The sequence below is a fragment of the Pelobates fuscus genome, chromosome 11, assembly GCF_036172605.1.
Source record: "Pelobates fuscus isolate aPelFus1 chromosome 11, aPelFus1.pri, whole genome shotgun sequence".
Lineage (NCBI taxonomy): Eukaryota > Metazoa > Chordata > Amphibia > Anura > Pelobatidae > Pelobates > Pelobates fuscus.
In genome coordinates this window covers 111,474,301-111,495,175 of record NC_086327.1, presented here as the reverse complement: position 1 = coordinate 111,495,175, position 20,875 = coordinate 111,474,301, and the positions used below count along the sequence as shown (strand labels likewise).

Sequence of the window (20,875 nt, the reverse complement as noted above, 5' to 3'; positions counted from 1 at the left end):
GGGGAAGAAGTGTGTATGTTGGTGAAGAGATGATGTGTGTGAGGGGTGCACTGTTTTTGTATGCAAAGGTGTACTCTGTGTTGGTGGGGGGTGTACTGTGTTCAGGGGGGTGTAGAGAGTAGAATAGGGAAGAGCTTTACAATTTTTACTTTAATAATTGTAAAAAAAAAAAAAAAAAAAAGAATATTCCCCTTTCCTTGATCTTACCTTGCAGGGAGGGGGTGATACAATCAGATCGGTGGTGGTTGAGAAGGCTGCCTATCCATCAAGTACAGGGGAGGTCACGAGATGAGAGGTATCTCTCCTGGAGCTCAAGCACTTATACAACTGACCCATACAAACCCACAGACTGACCCATACACACACACAGACTGCCCAAGCCACACAGACTGACCCATACATACACAGACTGATCCCCCACACACACAGACTGACCCCACACACACACGCAGACTGATCCCCCACACACACACGCAGACTGATCCCCCACACACACACACAGACTGATCCCCCCACACACACAGACTGCCCCCCCCACACACACACAGACTGACCCCCACACAGAATGACCTATACACACACACACTGACCCCCCACATAGAATGACCTATACACACACACACAAACAGACACACAGACTGACCCCCCACACAGAATGACCTATACACACACACACACAGACTGACCCCCCACACAGAATGACCTATACGCACACACACACAGACTGACCCATACAAACCCACAGACTGACCCATACACACACACAGACTGCCCAAGCCACACAGACTGCCCCATACACACACACACTGCTCCCCCACACAGACTGACCCATACATACACAGACTGATCCCCCACACACACAGACTGACCCCCCCCCCCACACACAGACTGATCCCCCACACACACAGACTGATCCCCCCCACACACAGACTGACCCCCCACACGCACACACAGACTGACCCCCACACGCACACACAGACTGACCCCCACACGTAGACTGACCCATGCACACACACACACAGACTGAGCCCCACACAGAATGACCTATACACACACACACACACACTGACCCCCCACACAGAATGACCTATACACACACACACACACACACACAGACTGACCCCCCACACAGAATGACCTATACACACACACACACAGACTGACCCCCACACATAGACTAACCCATGCACACACACACACAGACTGAGCCCCACACAGAATGACCTATACACATACACTGACCCCCCACACAGAATGACCTATACACACACACACACACAGACTGACCCCCCACACAGAATGACCTATACACACACACACACACACACACAGACTGACCCCCACACACAGACTGACCCATGCACACACACAGACTGACCCCGCACACAGAATGACCTATACACACACAGACTGACCTCTACACACAGACTGACCCATGCACACACACAGACTGACTTTGATCCATCACGTGTACATGACTTTGTTTTGCAGAAATTACATTCTTCAAATATTGCACTGTTAATAGTCTTATTTTATTTAATTGTAAAACTGATTTAGCTGTGAGGATGCACCCAATAGAGGGACAATTTTACACATTTACCTTGTTGCATCATTTATGGTGCTTCCCCATAACCTTTACCCTCTTCACAGATGATACAGGGACTACACTTCTGCAATATCAAGCCCAATTCTTTCAAATCTGAACGGCTGACTAACCCCCCTCCCCCCCGCACTAGACAATTTATACCACTGCAATGTAGTTTTTATGGTGCTTAGAGCGCCCCTTTAAAGAATGCTCAATCATCAGTTTCATTTTAATGTACAGGAGAAAACGTTTTACTTTACCTTGGATTATAAGGCTAGGAATAGGAAGCATGGCCTTCTTGATCTCTGTGTGGCTGTGTTTCTTCAACACTTGTTTTTTCTTTATTGACTTTAAGTGAAAAATAAGGCATGATAATTGGTATTCATGAATTAGAATGTTTTAACATGAAGATGCATTTTATGGACACACACACACACACTCTCAATAAATAAATAAACTCCATACCAATTTGCCCCTTTGTTCACACATTCACATATACCCTATACCAATAAACGCTGCATGCACCCACATTTACAAGCAATGGCATACATTCAAATGCCAAGCAGGGTAGATACGGGCTCAGGCCGTGAATTAGTTTGTTTAACAAATTCCATTAACGAATGAAGTGCACAGTGCAACAAATAATAATAATAATAATAATGACAAAGTATTTAACCATGAAAGGCACATTCAGATTACTCTGGTTTTCAAGTACGTCCTGGGGATGTTACTAACTAATTAATAACTACTGGTAATTAATCAAACATGACCATTGAATGACCGTTTTCCAAGACTTTCCTTACACATCTTTGGTTCTCAAGAGATTAAAATCCTGCTCATCACAACAACCTGAATTGACACCTTCAAAAAAGTCACTTGATTGATAACAGCTATGTAATATATTTTACAGCCGCCGTTATACACAATAATAATTAAAAAATGAAACATATTAGGAATGCAAAATATATAACATGCAGACATAATAAGTGGATATTAGTTATTATGTCATGCTCAGCCTTTGGATACAAACTGAAATAGGCAACCTGGAAGGGGGCATTCCGGACTTTGCCTTTTTTGCTGCACCGATTTATTTATTTATTTATTGTAAAATTTGCTGCAGTTATCAAGTCACTCTCAGACTTTGCACCATAAATATTGCAATAATGCAAAGTTGTTTTTGTTGCATCGACTGATTTTTGTAAATGCTGATTTACAGGACAGGAAATTCTGTTGAATGAATACACTTGTTACAAAAACAAAACAAAAAACTTGTTACAAAAAAACCCAAAAACAACTTATTACAAAGAAATAACTCTTTTTAATCGAGATGTTACAATGTATTTGTTTTTAGATTACAAACTTACTGAGTAGGGGGGACATGGACTGGGCATCATGGCAGCTAGCCGCACATCGCTTAAGCTTCTGACTTGACACACATATTCTGCCCGATATCGGACATCCAGCCCGTTACCGACGCCCTACAAAGCTACATACTGCTATACACGGCCCCGGGGGAGCTCAACTGCTCAACTCTCCTGCGGAGACCACACTGCGGCCTGTCACTGCTGCCAGGCGGGTGAAACGGCCGATCACCTGCCCCACATCTGCCAGGAATTCTGGAGCCGGATCCACGACCGAGCTCAAATGCAACCCTCTCATAAAGAACAACAGCCCCACAAGAACACCATGGGAGCATATCCCTCACCCAAGCTGGAGGCTACTAAGAGACATAGCTTGCACTTTCCTACGCTTCCTGCGATGTGGGTGAAGGGTGCTGAGGCCCTCCACGCCTGCTCTTCTTCCGAGCCGGGGGCTCAAATGGAGCTAACCCCCCACCGCCGTCCATATACCCAGAGGGCCGTCTGAAACCCGGAAAACCCTTGGGCCCACGATCCTGATGAAGGGATTAATGGACACCAGGCACAGGCTCCCACAAAGACCTTGGGCCGAAGACATGGAAGATGGAGACCCCACAGACCCATCTCTGGCCGGCGGGAAACAGCACCTGACCCCCACAGACCCGATAAGCAGACGGGTGAGGGAAGCACAAGAGCGCCTTACCAGACATGGCGTGGTCTACCACAAAGCCTGAGAGGACTGCCATACACGGGGATCGGTGTACAGCCAGGCTTCTCCTAAAGGATGCCGATCCAATCAACTGGACTTAAGTGACATCATCAAACATCACCCGATATGCTTATTATTATGTTTTAGTTAGGCCTGTTGCCCACTTATATTATTTTAAACACCGTAATGATATATTGCTTGTTTGACACATGCCGAGCACTCAGATGGAGCTACACTGTTTCACAAGCTTCCGTGGTTCACTCACTCCCTCTGCTGCACTCTTAACCGCACATATCCATACACACTAGCACCCAGAGCGGGTACAACACACATTGTTTGTAAATTTCCCACCTTGTATTACACGCAGACATATGGGTCTCAGCTAGTCCTATACTACATTAATCTCTCGCAACTTAATCGCACCCCAAAGGTATGCTACACTTCATAGCAGTTAGTCGTCAGATACAGTCAGCCAGGGCCGCCATCAGGGCATGACAACCATAACAGTTGTCATGGGCCCGGCGGTCCTGGGGGGCCCCGAGCCCCACATACTGCTGCAGTAAGTAATGGCTGAGCTGGGGAGTTAAACAATCTCCCCAGCCAGCCTGCACTCAGCAAGGGACCCGCACAGCCGTCCGCGGGCCCCTGCTGCTACTAATCATCTCGTCCGTGCAGGGCACACTGAGGGACAGCTATAGGGCCCTCCCAAAGACCCCACTAGGCTGCCTCTCAGTGTGCCTGTCTCAGAACACAGCCTCACTGAGCTGCCTGTAACACTGCTCAGGGCAGCTCCGTGCGGCTTGTTTTGCAGGAAGTGACATCACCAGTCACAGTGAGCTATGCGGAGCTGCCCTGAGCAGACTTACAGGCAGTATGTCAGCATTGTGAGGTTCCTTCAGAAGAGGACCACCATAGAGGTAAGGTTTGGGAGGGTTTTGGGAGCCCCTACCCCCCCCCCCTTGCTCCCACTGCATCCTCTACACCTCTGCTCCCACTGCATCCCCTACCCCCCCTTGCTCCCACTGCATCCCCTACCCCCCCCGCTCCCACTGCATCCCCTACCCCCCCTTGCTCCCACTGCATCCCCTACCCCCCCTTGCTCCCACTGCATGCCTTACCCCCCCTGCTCCCTCTGCAGCCCCTACCCCCTGCTACCTCTGCAGCCCCTACCCCCCTGCTCCCTCTGCAGCCCCTAACCCCTGCTCCCTCTGCAGCCCCTAGCCCCTGCTACCACTGCATCCCCTACCCCCTGCTCCCTCTGCAGCCCCTACCCCCTGCTCCCTCTGCAGCCCCTAGCCCATACCCCCTACAGCTCCTACCTCCCTGCTCCCACTGCATCCCATGCTCCCTCTGCAGCCCCTACCCCCACTGCATCCCCTACCCCCTGCTCCCACTGCATCCCCTGCTCTCTCTGCAGCCCCTACCCCCCCTGCTCCCTCTGCAGCCCCTACCCCCCTGCTCCCTCTGCAGCCCCTACCCCCTGCTCCTACTGCATCCCCTGCTCCCTCTGCAGCCCCTACCTCCCTGCTCCCTCTGCAGCCCCAACCTCCCTGCTCCCTCTGCAGCCCCAACCTCCCTGCTCCCTCTGCAGCCCCTACCCCCTGCTCCCTCTGCAGCCCCTACCCCCTGCTCCCTCTGCAGCCCCTACCCCCTGCTCCCTCTGCAGCCCCTAGCCCATACCCCCTACAGCTCCTACCTCCCTGCTCCCTCTGCAACCCCTACCTCATTCAGCCCCTACCTCCCTGCTCCATCTGCAGCACCTACCCCTGCTCCCACTGCAGCCCCTACCTCCTGCAGCCCCTACCTCCCTGCTCCCTCTGCAGCCCCTACCTCCCTGTTCTCACTGAATTCCCTACCCCTCTGCTCCCACTGCAGCCCTTACCTGCTGCTCCCACTGCAGCTCCTGCCCCCTGCACTGTGCGCAATGGTAGGGTTTCGCTTTTGGTAGTGGCTAGTGGGCTACCCAACTGCTCCCGCTGCAGCTCCTATTACCCTTTGCACCCACTACATCCTGTCCCTCCTCTGCACCCACTACAGCCTCTATTCCCCCCTGTACCCTCTGCAGCCCCTTCCACTCACACCCTTTACAGCCACTTCCTTTCGGCACCCTCTGCAGTCCCTACCCTTTTGCACGCACAAACATAAAGGGACACTATAGTTACCAGAACAACTACCACCGGTTACTATGGCAACGCTCCGCACAGCACGCAGGCCTGTCTCGTGAGATTTAGTCAGAGAGGAGCTGGAAAGGAAGACAATGTGTGCTGCTGGGCCCCCTCTTCAATGTACCGCGGCTGGCTCCCTCCACCATGCCACTGGATCAACAGGAAATGCGATCTCCCCCCTCCCTGGCACGGTAAGAACCAGGGAGGGGGGAATAAAATTGAAATATACACAAATAAATAAATAAAAAAATACTCCCATTCCCCCCTATTTTACACACACACTGAATCCTTACAAGCACACTCTGCACTACACACACACACACTACATTCACTCAACACACTCTGCACTACACACACACACACTACATTCACTAACACACTCTGCACTACACATACACTACATTCACTTAACACACTCTGCACTCACTACAAACACTACATTTACTAAACACACTCTGCACTACACACACACACACTACATTCACTCAACACACTCTGCACTACACACACACTACATTCACTAAACACACTCTGCACTAAATTCACTAACACACTCTGCACTACACATACACTACATTCACTTAACACACTCTGCACTCACTACAAACACTACATTTACTAAACACACTCTGCACTACACACACACACACACACTACATTCACTAAACACACTTTGCGCTACAGACACACACTACATTCACTATACACATTTTGCTCTACACACACACTACATTCACTATACACATTTTGCACTACACACTACATTCACTAAACACACTCTGCACTACATTCACTATACACTCTCTGCACTCACTACAAACACTACATTCACTAAACACACTCTGCACTACACACGCACTACATTCACTAAACACACTTTGTACTACACACACACTACATTCACTAAACACACTTTGCACTACACACACACACACACACTACATTCACTATAAACACGTTTCACTCACTACAAAACACTACATTCACTATACACACTGCATCCAGTACAAAAACACACACTCTGCATTCACTATACATACACCCAGGGCCGGATTAACATAGGAGCTGATGGAGCTGCAGCTCCAGGCCTAGGCCCATGGAATAGGCCCATTGAAAAAAAAAGAAAAAAAAATGTTTTTTTTTACACACTACTCTTAGGGTTTCCTTCTGACTGGTATTTTAAGGCACATCCTGTATTTTCAGGCTGCCTGGCCGTGCTGGTATTGCAGTATTACCAGCAATACAAATGCAAATATTTTCTCTTTTATATTTAAAAGAAGAAAAACTACCACAACAAGAGGACATAGTCTTAAATTAGAGGGACAAAGGTTTAAAAATAATATCAGGAAGTATTACTTTACTGAGAGGGTAGTGGATGCATGGAATAGCCTTCCAGCTGAAGTGGTAGAGGTTAACACAGTAAAGGAGTTTAAGCACGCATGGGATAGGCATAAGGCTATCCTAACTATAAGATAAGGCCAGGGACTAATGAAAGTATTTAGAAAACTGGGCAGACTAGATGGGCCGAATGGTTCTTATCTGCCGTCACATTCTATGTTTCTATGTTTCAGTATAAACAGAGATTACTCTGCAATACCAGCACTGGCCAGTAGGGGTCACTGTGTATCGAGAGAGGCAGGGATAGGAAGTTACAGCATATCCCTCCCTGCCTCTCTCTACTCACTGATACGCAGGGGAGCAGCTACACAGTACAGAGAGTTCAGACAGCTGCTCCCAGCCTGCAGAGACAGACTACAGCTCAGGGAAGTGAGGGATGAGGGGAAAGGCATCAGGAATATGTGAGACACACAGACACTAGGGGACACTGTGAGACATGCAGACACAGACACATGGGGATGCTGTGAGACATAGGTAGACACATGTCTCCCAGTGTCCCCATGCCAACCAGCCAGTGTCCCTAGTGTCTCAGTGTCCCCATGGCTCCCAGTATCCCCATGCCTCCCAGTCAGTGTCCCCATGGCTCCTAGTGTCTCCATGGCTCCCATTGTCCCCATATGTCTGTGTCCCCATGTCTCCCAGTTAGTGTCTGTCTCCCAGTGTCCACATGTCTCCCACACAGTGTCTGTGTCCCCATGTCCCTATGTCTCCCAGCCAGTGTCCCTAGTGTCTGTGTCCCCATGTCTCCCAGTGTCTGTGTCCCTATATCTGTGTCCCTAGTGTCTGTGACCCCATTTCTCCCAGTGTCCCCAAATGTCTGTATCCCCATGTCTGTGTGTCCCCATGTATGTATCCACAAGTGCCCCATGTGTCTCAGTGCCCCCATGTCTCCAAGTGTCTCAGTGTCCCCGTGTCTCTGTGTCCCCATGTATCCTAGTGACACGGGACACACTGAGACATGGGGACACTGGGAGAAATGGGGACACAGACACTGGGAGAATAGGGGACTGGGCGACATGGGGACACTGACACTGTGATTCATAGGGACTCTGATGCCAGGCTGGCCTTCCAATTCTATGGACAGACATACCCCCTTTTTGGGCATGTTCGCCCCTTCTGGCAGTTCTGGTCATGTGATTAGCATCAGTGGCCTACTCTTTTACCCCGACCATTGGCTTCCTGCTTTATTGGACACTGCTGTTGGTATGGATTTACTTGAAAGATGAAAGCATAAATTAGATAAAGAGATTAGCATAGAGTATGTGTTTTCTTATCGTTGCATCCCTTGAGTTTCCCTCCAACACCATCAGATACATGACGCTTGGGAGGTATGACTGTTTTAGTATTTTTCGTCGATAAGATTCTGTAATTAGGCCCCATCATAATTGTCAGCACCAGGCCCACTGGGCTCTTAATCCTGCCCTGCATACACCTACATTCACTACACACACACTTTGCATCTAATGCATGCATACAAACATTACATACATTACACAGAACGTACAATCTGCATCCACTATACACACTGCATCCATGACACACATACTGCATCCACTATACACACTGTATCCATGACACACATACCGCATCCACTATACACACACACACTTCATCCTTGTGGGCGGGCTCGGGGCTGGCCCCGGGGGCCCAGATCTTGAGCTGTGTCAGGGGCCCTAACATTTCTGATGGCAGCCCTGCAGTCAGCCATTTCTACTAAGCCTGTTAATAACTTAATGTTAACCCTGTATGCAAATGTTCATACTGATACTGCTGTGGCGATTGACAAACCACTGCTACCCGTGTAAGCATGGTGTTTCTACGCAACCGGTGCAAGAACTCATGCTAATATCTAACCTGAAAATTCTTGAACTATCTGTGATCTTTTGCTTAGAACTGCAACTTTTACCCTGACATAATCTCACAATGTTTAGTTTGACATTATAATATAAAATTGTGCCGTTTTCTCACATGTCTTATCAATCTACTGTTCAGAATAATCTTATGGAAGCTGTTGGGGCACTGTAAAATAAAATGTTATCTGTTTTTTTACATGCACAAGAAAAATAAAGAATTAAAAATAAATAAATAAATAAGAATTTCTGTTAAAAAAAAACTTACTGAGTATACATAAAATGCACACAACCAATCCCAATCCTAATCCTAATGTGACGAAAGGTATAAGAATCTTCCACCTTTCCCTTGCGTGCAGAGTTTTGCAGATGGTGTCGTTGGTACTTGTTCCCTGTTGAATAATGATTCCACTTGCACATCTAGAAGAAAGACAGAATGTCATTTTGGTTAGAAAAAAAAAGTCTGTCCTAGCACAGAAAACAATTAAAATGTTACTAATGTATTACAATGATTTTTATTCATCATAAAGTTTGTGTGTCGGAAAAGTGATGCACGTTACAGCTTTATCTAGTAACAAATATATACACAAGGGCCCATCAACTTATAGTCTTTTGATTTCTAATGTCAAAATCACAAACCTCATTCTTTATTTTAGTTTATGCTCAGGACAAAAGGCGCGTTTTGCTCTGCTATTAAATGCAGAGTTATAAAGACATAACTTTATTAATAATGCGGGAGAGTTTTAAACACACTTTATATTCAGCTCCCCCTTTCCTATTAAAAAAGAGATTACTTGCCTCCAGTGGAGGCTTGTCCATTGGGGCAGCTGGGGTAAAAAATAAAATAAACTTTATAAATATTTTTTTTTTCTGTTGGGTTTTTAACTCTTGTGTAAACCTAAACCTTAATATGTGTCTGTATGATAATAATGTGTTCTGTCCCTTTAAAATTAGTACCATAATACTACAATTCCCCTTGTTATTCCCATATGCTTTTGCTAGATAAAGTTAAAAAAAAGCCTAATCAGATTTCTGGACGATGTCCCAAAACTCTGATTAAGCTCCAGCCTTGCTGCCCCCTGTTGTTTTCCAACGGAGCTTATAAAGGTGGCAAATAGGTGGGACAAAATAGTCCTTAGTAAACAGCTAGTCTACCAGCCTGCCTACTGGGCTCTGATTGATAGTTTGCACCAGGGAGTGGAGGTCTCGGACCCTGCTCCCTCCTCCCCTCCCACAGCTCAGCTCTCTCCTTCCCTCCTTGTTCCCCAGCTCCAGCTCCTTCCGTCCCAGCTCTTCAGCTCCTTTCTAGCTCTCCAGCACAGCTCCCACACAGAATTAAAAGAAAGGAAACTAATGTATTTCAACTTATTAGCTTTGATTTAAGCTTAACTTGTTTAGCTGCCTGGAGCTTTCCTTTAAGGCAGCACCACTTCACTCATCGGGTGCTGCCTTAATAAGCTCTTCAGTCAGTCAGGCAGCGCAGAGGGAGGGAGCAGGCAGGCAGCAGGTACATTATGTTAAAGGACCACTATAGTGCCAGGAAAACAAACTTGTTTTCCTGGTACTATATAGTCCTTAGGTCCCCCCACCCTCAGTCATTTACCTTTATCCAGCGTTGAGCTCCCTCAGCACTGGTGACCTCTCCTCCCCCACCGACATCAGCTCCCGAGCGGAGCCAAATGCGCACGCATTCAAACCGCCCATAGGAAAGGATTTCTCAATGCATTCCTATGGACATTCTGCGTGCTCAATGCGATTCTCGCATTGACCATCGCAGAAGCGCCTCTAGCGGCTGTCAGGAAGACAGCCACTAGATGATGGATTAACCCTGCAATGTAAACATAGCAGTTTCTTCTAAACTGCTATGTTTACAGCTGTAGGGTTAAAACCTGGAGGACCTGGCATCCAGACCACATCATTGAGTTGAAGTGGTCGGGGTGATTATAGTGTTCCTTTAAGTCACTTTGAGCTTTGTTCTTCTGTGTGTAATGTAGAATATTGGATGCCCCATTTGCCTGGAACTAATATAGATTTAGAAAATAGGACAGATGATTTATCCATGTGTTCCTGAATGTCTGATGGCTTGATATGCGGTCAACAGTCCCAACTGTATGAGCCATGTCTCCTAGAATATTCTATTAATATCTAAGGATAAGGAAAATGTCTAGAGATGATGATTCCTTTTTCATATTCTATTTATGAATCGGTGATCAAAGGACCGAATGTAATGAAAAGATTAATATCATATCGGTCACTTTTTCTTATGTTGCAAAATTCTCATAACAATTTTTATAATTGTGTAGTTTCTTATGTTCTCATAACAATTTCAGGCAGTGTGTAGTGTGTAGCAGTCTTGTGATGCATGACTTCTGTGTCTTGGAAATCTGGCAAATGGTTCAAGATAAAGCAACATCATGTTCTCACATAGTCAGGACCGGTGCAAGGATTTTTGCTGCCCTAGGCAAAAAACAAATTTGCCGCCCTCACCCCCTCACCCCCCATGTGACATCACAATGCCCCACCAATATGATCTGCCATATGAACTAACGCCAGTGCTGCACACAGTGTGTGTTTACATTAAAAAGCCTGCAGGGACCGGCTATAGACACAAGAACCACTTTATTAAGCTGCAGTGGTTCTGGGGACTATAGTGTCCCTTTAATGTGAGGTAAATTAGAGATTAGTGTCACTAATAATATACTAGATTGCCTACTTACAGCCAGATGAGGATGGTAATGGGCTCTGGCTGCAGTTTGGCTCCACTGGTCTGGTGTAGAACAGGATCTCTGGAGGGTGTTTGTAACTGTGGTCACAAAATTCAAAGTTCTAGTAGAATGGGAAGCAGCTCCATTTATTTGAGGCCCCTTACACAGCTCAAGGTCTGGGCCCCAGGGCCTGACGGTGAGCATGCCCATAAGGCCCACCTAAAAGTCCACCTACATGTTCCACCTATGAGTAAGCTCACAGGGATTGGAGTGTGTAGGGGATGTGTTATGTGTTATTGCAGAGGATCTAATGTGTGTGCTTATGGAATGTAGTGTATAGGGATACCAGTTTGTGTACGTGATGCAGTATGTTTATGAGTAGTGGAATCAGTATGTTTTTGTGTAAGTGATAGAAAGCAGTGTGTGTTTGCATGTGTGTGCAGGGATGCATTGTGTGTGTGTGCGCGCGTAGTGTGAAAGAGCTCCCTGTCTCGCCCCCTGTCCTATAGTGCTCTCCCTTGTGTCCCTTAGAGCTCTCCCCTGCCCCTTAGTGGTCTCTCCACTCCCCCCCCCCACGGTCACTTCTCACCCCCCCTTCCTGTGTTCTTCTCACCCCCCCCCCGTGTTCTCCTTACTCCCCCCTCTCTCCCTGTGTTCTCCTTACTCCCCCCTCTCTCCCTGTGTTCTCCTTACTCCCCCCTCTCTCCCTATGTTCTCCTTACTCCCCCTCTCTCCCTATGTTCTCCTTACTCCCCCCTTTCCCTGTGTTCTCCTTATTTCCCCCTCTCCCTGTGTTCCCCTTACTCCCCACCTCTCCCTGCGTTCTCCTTACTCCCCCCATGTGTTCTCCTTACTCCCCCCTCTCCCTATGTTCTCCTTACTCCCCCCTCCCTGTGTTCTTCTTACTCCCCCCTCTCCCTGTGTTCTCCTTACTCCCCCCTCCCTGTGTTCTCCTTACTCCCCCCTCTCCCTTTGCTCTTCTTACTCCCCCCTCTCTCCCTGTGTTCTCCTTACTCCCCCCTCCCGCTGTGTTCTCCTTACTCCCCCCTCTCCCTGTGTTCTCCTTACTCCTCCCCCCTCCCTGCGTTCTCCTTACTCCCCCCCCTCCGTGTTCTCCTTACTCCCCCCTCTCCCTGTGTTCTCCTTACTCCCCCCTCTCCCTGTGTTCTCCTTACTCCCCCCTCCCGGTGTTCTCCTTACTCCCCCCTCCCGGTGTTCTCCTTACTCCCCCCTCCCGGTGTTCTCCTTACTCCCCCCTCCCGGTGTTCTCCTTACTCCCCCCTCCCTGTGTTCTCCTTACTCCCCCCTCTCCCTGTGTTCTCCTTACTCCCCCCTCCGTGTTCTCCTTACTCCCCCCTCCGTGTTCTCCTTACTCCCCCTCCATGTTCTCCTTACTCCCCCCTCCGTGTTCTCCTTACTCCCCCCTCCGTGTTCTCCTTACTCCCCCCTCCGTGTTCTCCTTACTCCCCCCTCCCTGTGTTCTCCTTACTCCCCCCTCCCTGTGTTCTCCTTACTCCCCCTCTCCCTGTGTTCTCCTTACTCCCCCCTCTCCCTGTGTTCTCCTTACTCCCCCTCTCCCTGTGTTCTCCTTACTCCCCCTCTCCCTGTGTTCTCCTTACTCCCCCCTCTCCTGTGTTCTCCTTACTCCCCCCTCTCCCTGTGTTCTCCTTACTCCCCCCTCTCCCTGTGTTCTCCTTACTCCCCCTCTCCCTGTGTTATCCTTACCCCCCCTCTCCCTGTGTTCTCCTTACTCTCCCCCTCTCCCTATGTTCTTCTTACTCCCCCTCCGTGTTCTCCTTACTCCCCCCTCTCTCCCTGTGTTCTCCTTACTCCCCCCTCTCCCTGTGTTCTCATTGCTCCCCCTGTGTTCTCCTTACTCCCCCCTCCGTGTTCTCCTTACTCCCCCCTCCGTGTTCTCCTTACTCCCCCCTCCGTGTTCTCCTTACTCCCCCCTCTCCCTACTCCCCCCTCCGTGTTCTCCTTACTCCCCCCTCTCCCTATGTTCTCCTTACTCCCCCGTGTTCTTCTTACTCCCCACCTCTCCCTGTGTTCTCCTTACTCCCCCTCTCCCTGTGTTCTCCTTACTCCCCCCTCCGTGTTCTCCTTACTCCCCCCTCCGTGTTCTCCTTACTCCCCCCTCCGTGTTCTCCTTACTCCCCCCTCCGTGTTCTCCTTACTCCCCCCTCCGTGTTCTCCTTACTCCCCCCTCCGTGTTCTCCTTACTCCCCCTCTCCCTATGTTCTCCTTACTCCCCCCTCCGTGTTCTCCTTACTCCCCCCTCTCCCTATGTTCTCCTTACTCCCCCCTCCGTGTTCTCCTTACTCCCTCCTCTCCCTGTGTTCTCCTTACTCCCCCCTCCATGTTCTCCTTACTCCCCCCTCCGTGTTCTCCTTACTCCCCCCTCCGTGTTCTCCTTACTCCCCCGCCGTGTTCTCCTTACTCCCCCTCCGTGTTCTCCTTACTCCCCCTCTCCCTGTGTTCTCCTTACTCCCCCTCTCCCTGTGTTCTCCTTACTCCCCCCTCCGTGTTCTCCTTACTCCCCCCTCTCCCTATGTTCTCCTTACTCCCCCCTCCCTATGTTCTCCTTACTCCCCCCTCTCCCTATGTTCTCCTTACTACTCCCCCTCCCTGTGTTCTCCTTACTCCCCCTCCGTGTTCTCCTTACTCCCCCTCCGTGTTCTCCTTACTCCCCCTCCGTGTTCTCCTTACTCCCCCTCCGTGTTCTCCTTACTCCCCCCTCTCCCTGTGTTCTCATTGCTCCCCCCCATGTTCTCCTTATTTCCCCCTCCGTGTTCTCCTTACTCCCCCCCTCACCCTATGTTCTCCTTACTCCCCCTCTCCCTATGTTCTCCTTACTCCCCCCTCTCCCTATGTTTTCCTTACTCCCCCCTCTCCCTATGTTTTCCTTACTCCCCCCTCTCCCTATGTTTTCCTTACTCTCCCCCTCTCCCTATGTTTTCCTTACTCTCCCCCTCTCCCTATGTTCTTCTTACTCCCCCTCCGTGTTCTCCTTACTCCCCCCTCCGTGTTCTCCTTACTCCCCCCTCTCTCCCTGTGTTCTCCTTACGCCCCCTCTCCCTGTGTTCTCATTGCTCCCCGTGTTCTCCTTACTCCCCCTCCGTGTTCTCCTTACTCCCCCCTCTCCCTATGTTCTCCTTACTCCCCCCGTGTTCGCCTTACTCCCCCCTCCTTGTTCTCCTTACTCCCCCCTCTCCCTATGTTCTCCTTACTCCCTCTCCCTGTCTTCTCCTTACTCCCCCTCTCCCTGTGTTCTCATTGCTCCCCCCTCTGTGTTCTCATTGCTCCCCCCTCTGTGTTCTCCTTACTCCCCCCTCTGTGTTCTTCTTACTCCCCCCTCCGTGTTCTCCTTACTCCCCCCTACGTGTTCTCCTTACTCCCCCCTCCGTGTTCTCCTTACTCCCCCCTCCGTGTTCTCCTTACTCCCCCCTCCGTGTTCTTCTTACTCCCCACCTCTCCCTGTGTTCTCCTTACTCCCCCTCTCCCTGTGTTCTCCTTACTCCCCCCTCCGTGTTCTCCTTACTCCCCCCTCCGTGTTCTCCTTACTCCCCCCTCCGTGTTCTCCTTACTCCCCCCTCCGTGTTCTCCTTACTCCCCCCTCCGTGTTCTCCTTACTCCCCCCTCCCTGTGTTCTCCTTACTCCCCCTCTCCCCATGTTCTCCTTACTCCCCCTCTCCCTATGTTCTCCTTACTCCCCCCTCCGTGTTCTCCTTACTCCCCCCTCTCTCCCTGTGCTCTCCTTACTCCCCCCTCTCCCTGTGTTCTCATTGCTCCCCGTGTGTTCTCCTTACTCCCCCCTCCGTGTTCTCCTTACTCCCCCCTCTCCCTATGTTCTCCTTACTCCCCGTGTGTTCTCCTTACTCCCCCCTCCGTGTTCTCCTTACTCCCCCCTCTCCCTATGTTCTCCTTACTCCCCCGTGTTCTTCTTACTCCCCACCTCTCCGTGTTCTCCTTACTCCCCCTCTCCCTGTGTTCTCCTTACTCCCCCCTCCGTGTTCTCCTTACTCCCCCTCCATGTTCTCCTTACTCTCCCTCCCTGTGTTCTCCTTACTCCCCCTCTCCCTATGTTCTCCTTACTCCCCCTCTCCCTATGTTCTCCTTACTCCCCCCTCCGTGTTCTCCTTACTCCCCCCTCTCCCTGTGTTCTCCTTACTCCCCCCTCCATGTTCTCCTTACTCCCCCCTCCATGTTCTCCTTACTCCCCCCTCCATGTTCTCCTTACTCCCCCCTCCGTGTTCTCCTTACTCCCCCCTCCGTGTTCTCCTTACTCCCCCATCCGTGTTCTCCTTACTCCCCCCTCCGTGTTCTCCTTACTCCCCCTCCCTGTGTTCTCCTTACTCCCCCTCCCTGTGTTCTCCTTACTCCCCCTCCCTGTGTTCTCCTTACTCCCCCTCCCTGTGTTCTCCTTACTCCCCCTCTCCCTATGTTCTCCTTACTCCCCCCTCCCTATGTTCTCCTTACTCCCCCCTCTCCCTATGTTCTCCTTACTCCCCCTCCCTGTGTTCTCCTTACTCCCCCTCCGTGTTCTCCTTACTCCCCCTCCGTGTTCTCCTTACTCCCCCCTCTCCCTGTGTTCTCATTGCTCCCCCCCCATGTTCTCCTTATTTCCCCCTCCGTGTTCTCCTTACTCCCCCCCCTCACCCTATGTTCTCCTTACTCCCCCTCTCCCTATGTTCTCCTTACTCCCCCCTCTCCCTATGTTTTCCTTACTCCCCCCTCTCCCTATGTTTTCCTTACTCTCCCCCTCTCCCTATGTTCTTCTTACTCCCCCTCCGTGTTCTCCTTACTCCCCCCTCCGTGTTCTCCTTACTCCCCCCTCTCTCCCTGTGTTCTCCTTACGCCCCCTCTCCCTGTGTTCTCATTGCTCCCCGTGTTCTCCTTACTCCCCCTCCGTGTTCTCCTTACTCTCCCCTCTCCCTATGTTCTCCTTACTCCCCCCGTGTTCGCCTTACTCCCCCCTCCTTGTTCTCCTTACTCCCCCCTCTCCCTATGTTCTCCTTACTCCCTCTCCCTGTCTTCTCCTTACTCCCCCTCTCCCTGTGTTCTCATTGCTCCCCCCTCTGTGTTCTCATTGCTCCCCCCTCTGTGTTCTCATTGCTCCCCCCTCCGTGTTCTCCTTACTCCCCCCTCTCCCTATGTTCTCCTTACTCCCCCGTGTTCTTCTTACTCCCCACCTCTCCCTGTGTTCTCCTTACTCCCCCTCTCCCTGTGTTCTCCTTACTCCCCCCTCCATGTTCTCCTTACTCCCCCCTCCGTGTTCTCCTTACTCCCCCCTCCGTGTTCTCCTTACTCCCCCCTCCGTGTTCTCCTTACTCCCCCCTCCCTGTGTTCTCCTTACTCCCCCTCCCTGTGTTCTCCTTACTCCCCCCTCCCTGTGTTCTCCTTACTCCCCCCTCCCTGTGTTCTCCTTACTTCCCCTCTCCCTATGTTCTCCTTACTCCCCCCTCTCCCTGTGTTCTCCTTACTCCCCCCTCCGTGTTCTCCTTACTCCCCCCTCCGTGTTCTCCTTACTCCCCCCTCCGTGTTCTCCTTACTCCCCCCTCTGTGTTCTCCTTACTCCCCCCTCCGTGTTCTCCTTACTCCCCCTCCCTGTGTTCTCCTTACTCCCCCTCCCTGTGTTCTCCTTACTCCCCCTCCCTGTGTTCTCCTTACTCCCCCTCCCTGTGTTCTCCTTACTCCCCCCTCTCCCTATGTTCTCCTTACTCCCCCTCCCTGTGTTCTCCTTACTCCCCCTCCCTGTGTTCTCCTTACTCCCCCTCCATGTTCTCCTTACTCCCCCCTCTCCCTGTGTTCTCATTGCTCCCCCCCCCATGTTCTCCTTATTTCCCCCTCCGTGTTCTCCTTACTCCCCCCCTCACCCTATGTTCTCCTTACTCCCCCTCTCCCTATGTTCTCCTTACTCCCCCCTCTCCCTATGTTTTCCTTACTCCCCCCTCTCCCTATGTTTTCCTTACTCTCCCCCTCTCCCTATGTTCTTCTTACTCCCCCCTCCCTGTGTTCTCCTTACTCCCCCCTCCGTGTTCTCCTTACTCCCCCCTCTCTCCCTGTGTTCTCCTTACGCCCCCTCTCCCTGTGTTCTCATTGCTCCCTGTGTTCTCCTTACTCCCCCTCCGTGTTCTCCTTACTCCCCCCTCTCCCTATGTTCTCCTTACTCCCCCCGTGTTCGCCTTACTCCCCCCTCCTTGTTCTCCTTACTCCCCCCTCTCCCTATGTTCTCCTTACTCCCTCTCCCTGTCTTCTCCTTACTCCCCCTCTCCCTGTGTTCTCATTGCTCCCCCCTCTGTGTTCTCATTGCTCCCCCCTCTGTGTTCTCATTGCTCCCCCTCCGTGTTCTCCTTACTCCCCCCTCCGTGTTCTCCTTACTCCCCCCTCCGTGTTCTCCTTACTCCCCCCTCCGTGTTCTCCTTACTCCCCCCTCCGTGTTCTCCTTACTCCCCCCTCCGTGTTCTCCTTACTCCCCCCTCTCCCTATGTTCTCCTTACTCCCCCCTCCGTGTTCTCCTTACTCCCCCCTCTCCCTATGTTCTCCTTACTCCCCCCTCCGTGTTCTCCTTACTCCCCCCTCTCCCTATGTTCTCCTTACTCCCCCGTGTTCTTCTTACTCCCCACCTCTCCCTGTGTTCTCCTTACTCCCCCCTCTCCCTGTGTTCTCCTTACTCCCCTCTCCCCGTTTGTTCTTTTTACTCCCCTCCCCAGTTTGTTCTCCTTACTCCCCTGCCCAGTTTGTTCTCCTTACTCCCCCCGTTTGTTCTCCTTACTCCCCCCTCCCCTTGTTTGTTCTACTTACACTTCCCCCCGTTTGAGCTCAAGCGGCTGCAGCATTTAAAGGGCCGGCGACGGGAGCGCAGGGCGCCCCCTCCTATATGGCGCCCTAGTTCGCCTTATAGGAAGCGCCGGCCCTGCACATAGTTACATAGGCTGAAAAGAGACATGTGTCCATTAAGTTCAGCCTTCCTCACATTTGTTTTTTGCTGTTGATCCAAAAGAAGGCAAAAAAAAAACAGTTTGAAGCACTTCCCGAGAAGCGGCACATCCGTACTCATACTAATGCGCATGACACTAGTTATGTATGCTGTCACTAAAAATCCTACAAAGGAGGGACATTCTCGGAGACTTGCCAGAAGCTTTTTTTTTTACTCTTCTTATTGATATATATATATTCTTTAATAATGCTATTAATCTATGTAATAAAATCTATTTTATTCAGATTGGTGTGATGCCACAATTTGGTGATAGAAGTTATAGCAAAACATTCTGCCACTCATCTCCCCCAGATCCCCCTGCAATACAGACAGGCACTGCATGGACAGAAGATTAGTCTCCCAGCTGACTCCAATACCGTGAAAGCAGGCACTGCACAGACAGCGGTATTGCCATTTGGTTCCCCCAGCTTCCTCCTCTGTTAGGTAGTCACCACACAGACAGTGGTGTCTGCCACATGACAGTCCCCCCACATGGTTTACAGGCACACATCGCACTGACCGGTTCCTTCCACTTGGTCCCCCAGCTCCACCCTGCACACTAATGTAAGGCTGCCACCCAGTGTTTGACGTGGTAACTGCTTTACTGCAGAGTAAATTGCCCCTCACACCTGGAGCCCTGCTATAACAGCAGGTGGCTGTCACTATTTTTTTAAATAAAATTTTCTCCAAAGAAATTTCCTTAGGAGAATATTTTATAACTCAAAATCTCAATATGCTTTTGTTTTTCCGTAGGAATTTTAGCTAGCGTTTTACTGCAAACATATATTGAAAAGTAATCCTTTGGCAACATCTTGTGGCTAAATTCTGTTATTACACTTGTAATTTGAATTTAGCCTTACTATGGACAAATTATTTATCTCATTAATAGGAGTCTGTCTATATTTGTTTATTCCCCGTAGATGGGATAGTCTTCATATTTTCGAGGTAATAGAGCCATACAGACATAATCTTATTTATGATTAAAAACGTTTACTCAAATCCATATGTCCAGTGTTGCGCCCCACCAACTTGAAATGTCACCAGCAACCACTGCTTGACTCTGGGTCTTATTTTCTTTTATAATTCTTTATTTTTGTTGTGAATGCAATAAACATATAGACAATCATGACATTAGTTGTTAACGTGGTAAATAATCTATACATTAGCATAAAATAACGAGTGATCTGCAAATTTTTATATATAATAATAAAGGAATGAGTGGAATAAACAGATAACTTTCATTAGACGGAACTACTGAAGTCTATGCCAATGCATTGCCATATCCATCAGAGTACGGTATAGATTTAAAAGCCATGACAAAACAAATCACGAGGAACAATATATAAATATATTTTAATTCTTTCTTTTTTCAGTGCATAAAGATAATACATGGATGCTTGCAGAGCCCCGACAACATAATCAAGATCAACAGAATACACAGAATAAACAGTGTTGTGGCATTTTGGGGGAAGTGCACCATTTTTTAAAAAGAAAAATTACATATGCAGGCTAGATTTCCATGACCAATTGTGTTTAGGACAAATTTAGCTAAATATGTGTGCATAGTTGGACAGTAGGATTAACAGGTTTTAACAATGCATAATTAAACTTAAGGAAAAAATAGAATACAAGCGGTATTAACCACTGGGTTGCATAGATTTAACCAGGATAATATCACAGAAAGAGCGTGTAATGATAAAAGCCTAAGAGCTATAAGATTGGTGGCAACATCAGCATGGGGGTATGGGGGCATAAGAACACAATGTGTTGACAACGGAGGCACAGGTAAATGGGCCATAAGTATATACGTATAGCAAGAAACATGTGAGGCAGATCTGTCAAAAGAGTTATGTTAGGTAGGGTTGGTAATAGGCTACTATTTGTATCAGAGAAACCATGTTAGATTAGGCTGCATCAATATACCTTACATATAGTAATTGCTGTGTAACAAGCGGTGTAAAATAAAGCAGGCAAAGAAGAAGAAAGCTCTGTGAGAGTAGAAGTGTAGAGTGAGAAAAAAGTACATGTTAATGTACTGCTATCAAAGAATGTGGTGTGGAAGTCCATAACATGAAATTAGATCTACTAAACTTCTACTAGGCTTCTCTCAGCTTATGCCCACTGAT

At 49.4% G+C, this 20,875-nt stretch overlaps 1 protein-coding gene across 1 annotated transcript in view; it reads right to left on the bottom strand.

The window, feature by feature from the left end:
- Positions 1-9,214: 9,214 nt before the first annotated feature.
- Positions 9,215-20,875, bottom strand: part of TNFRSF14 (TNF receptor superfamily member 14) — a 42,483-nt gene continuing 30,822 nt past the window's right edge. The window contains exons 6-7 of the mRNA XM_063435619.1: positions 9,334-9,485; positions 9,215-9,234 (exon numbers count right to left, since the gene is read on the bottom strand). Of these exons, the coding sequence (XP_063291689.1) occupies positions 9,215-9,234; positions 9,334-9,485 (172 nt within the window). The remainder of the gene's footprint in view (positions 9,235-9,333; positions 9,486-20,875) is intronic.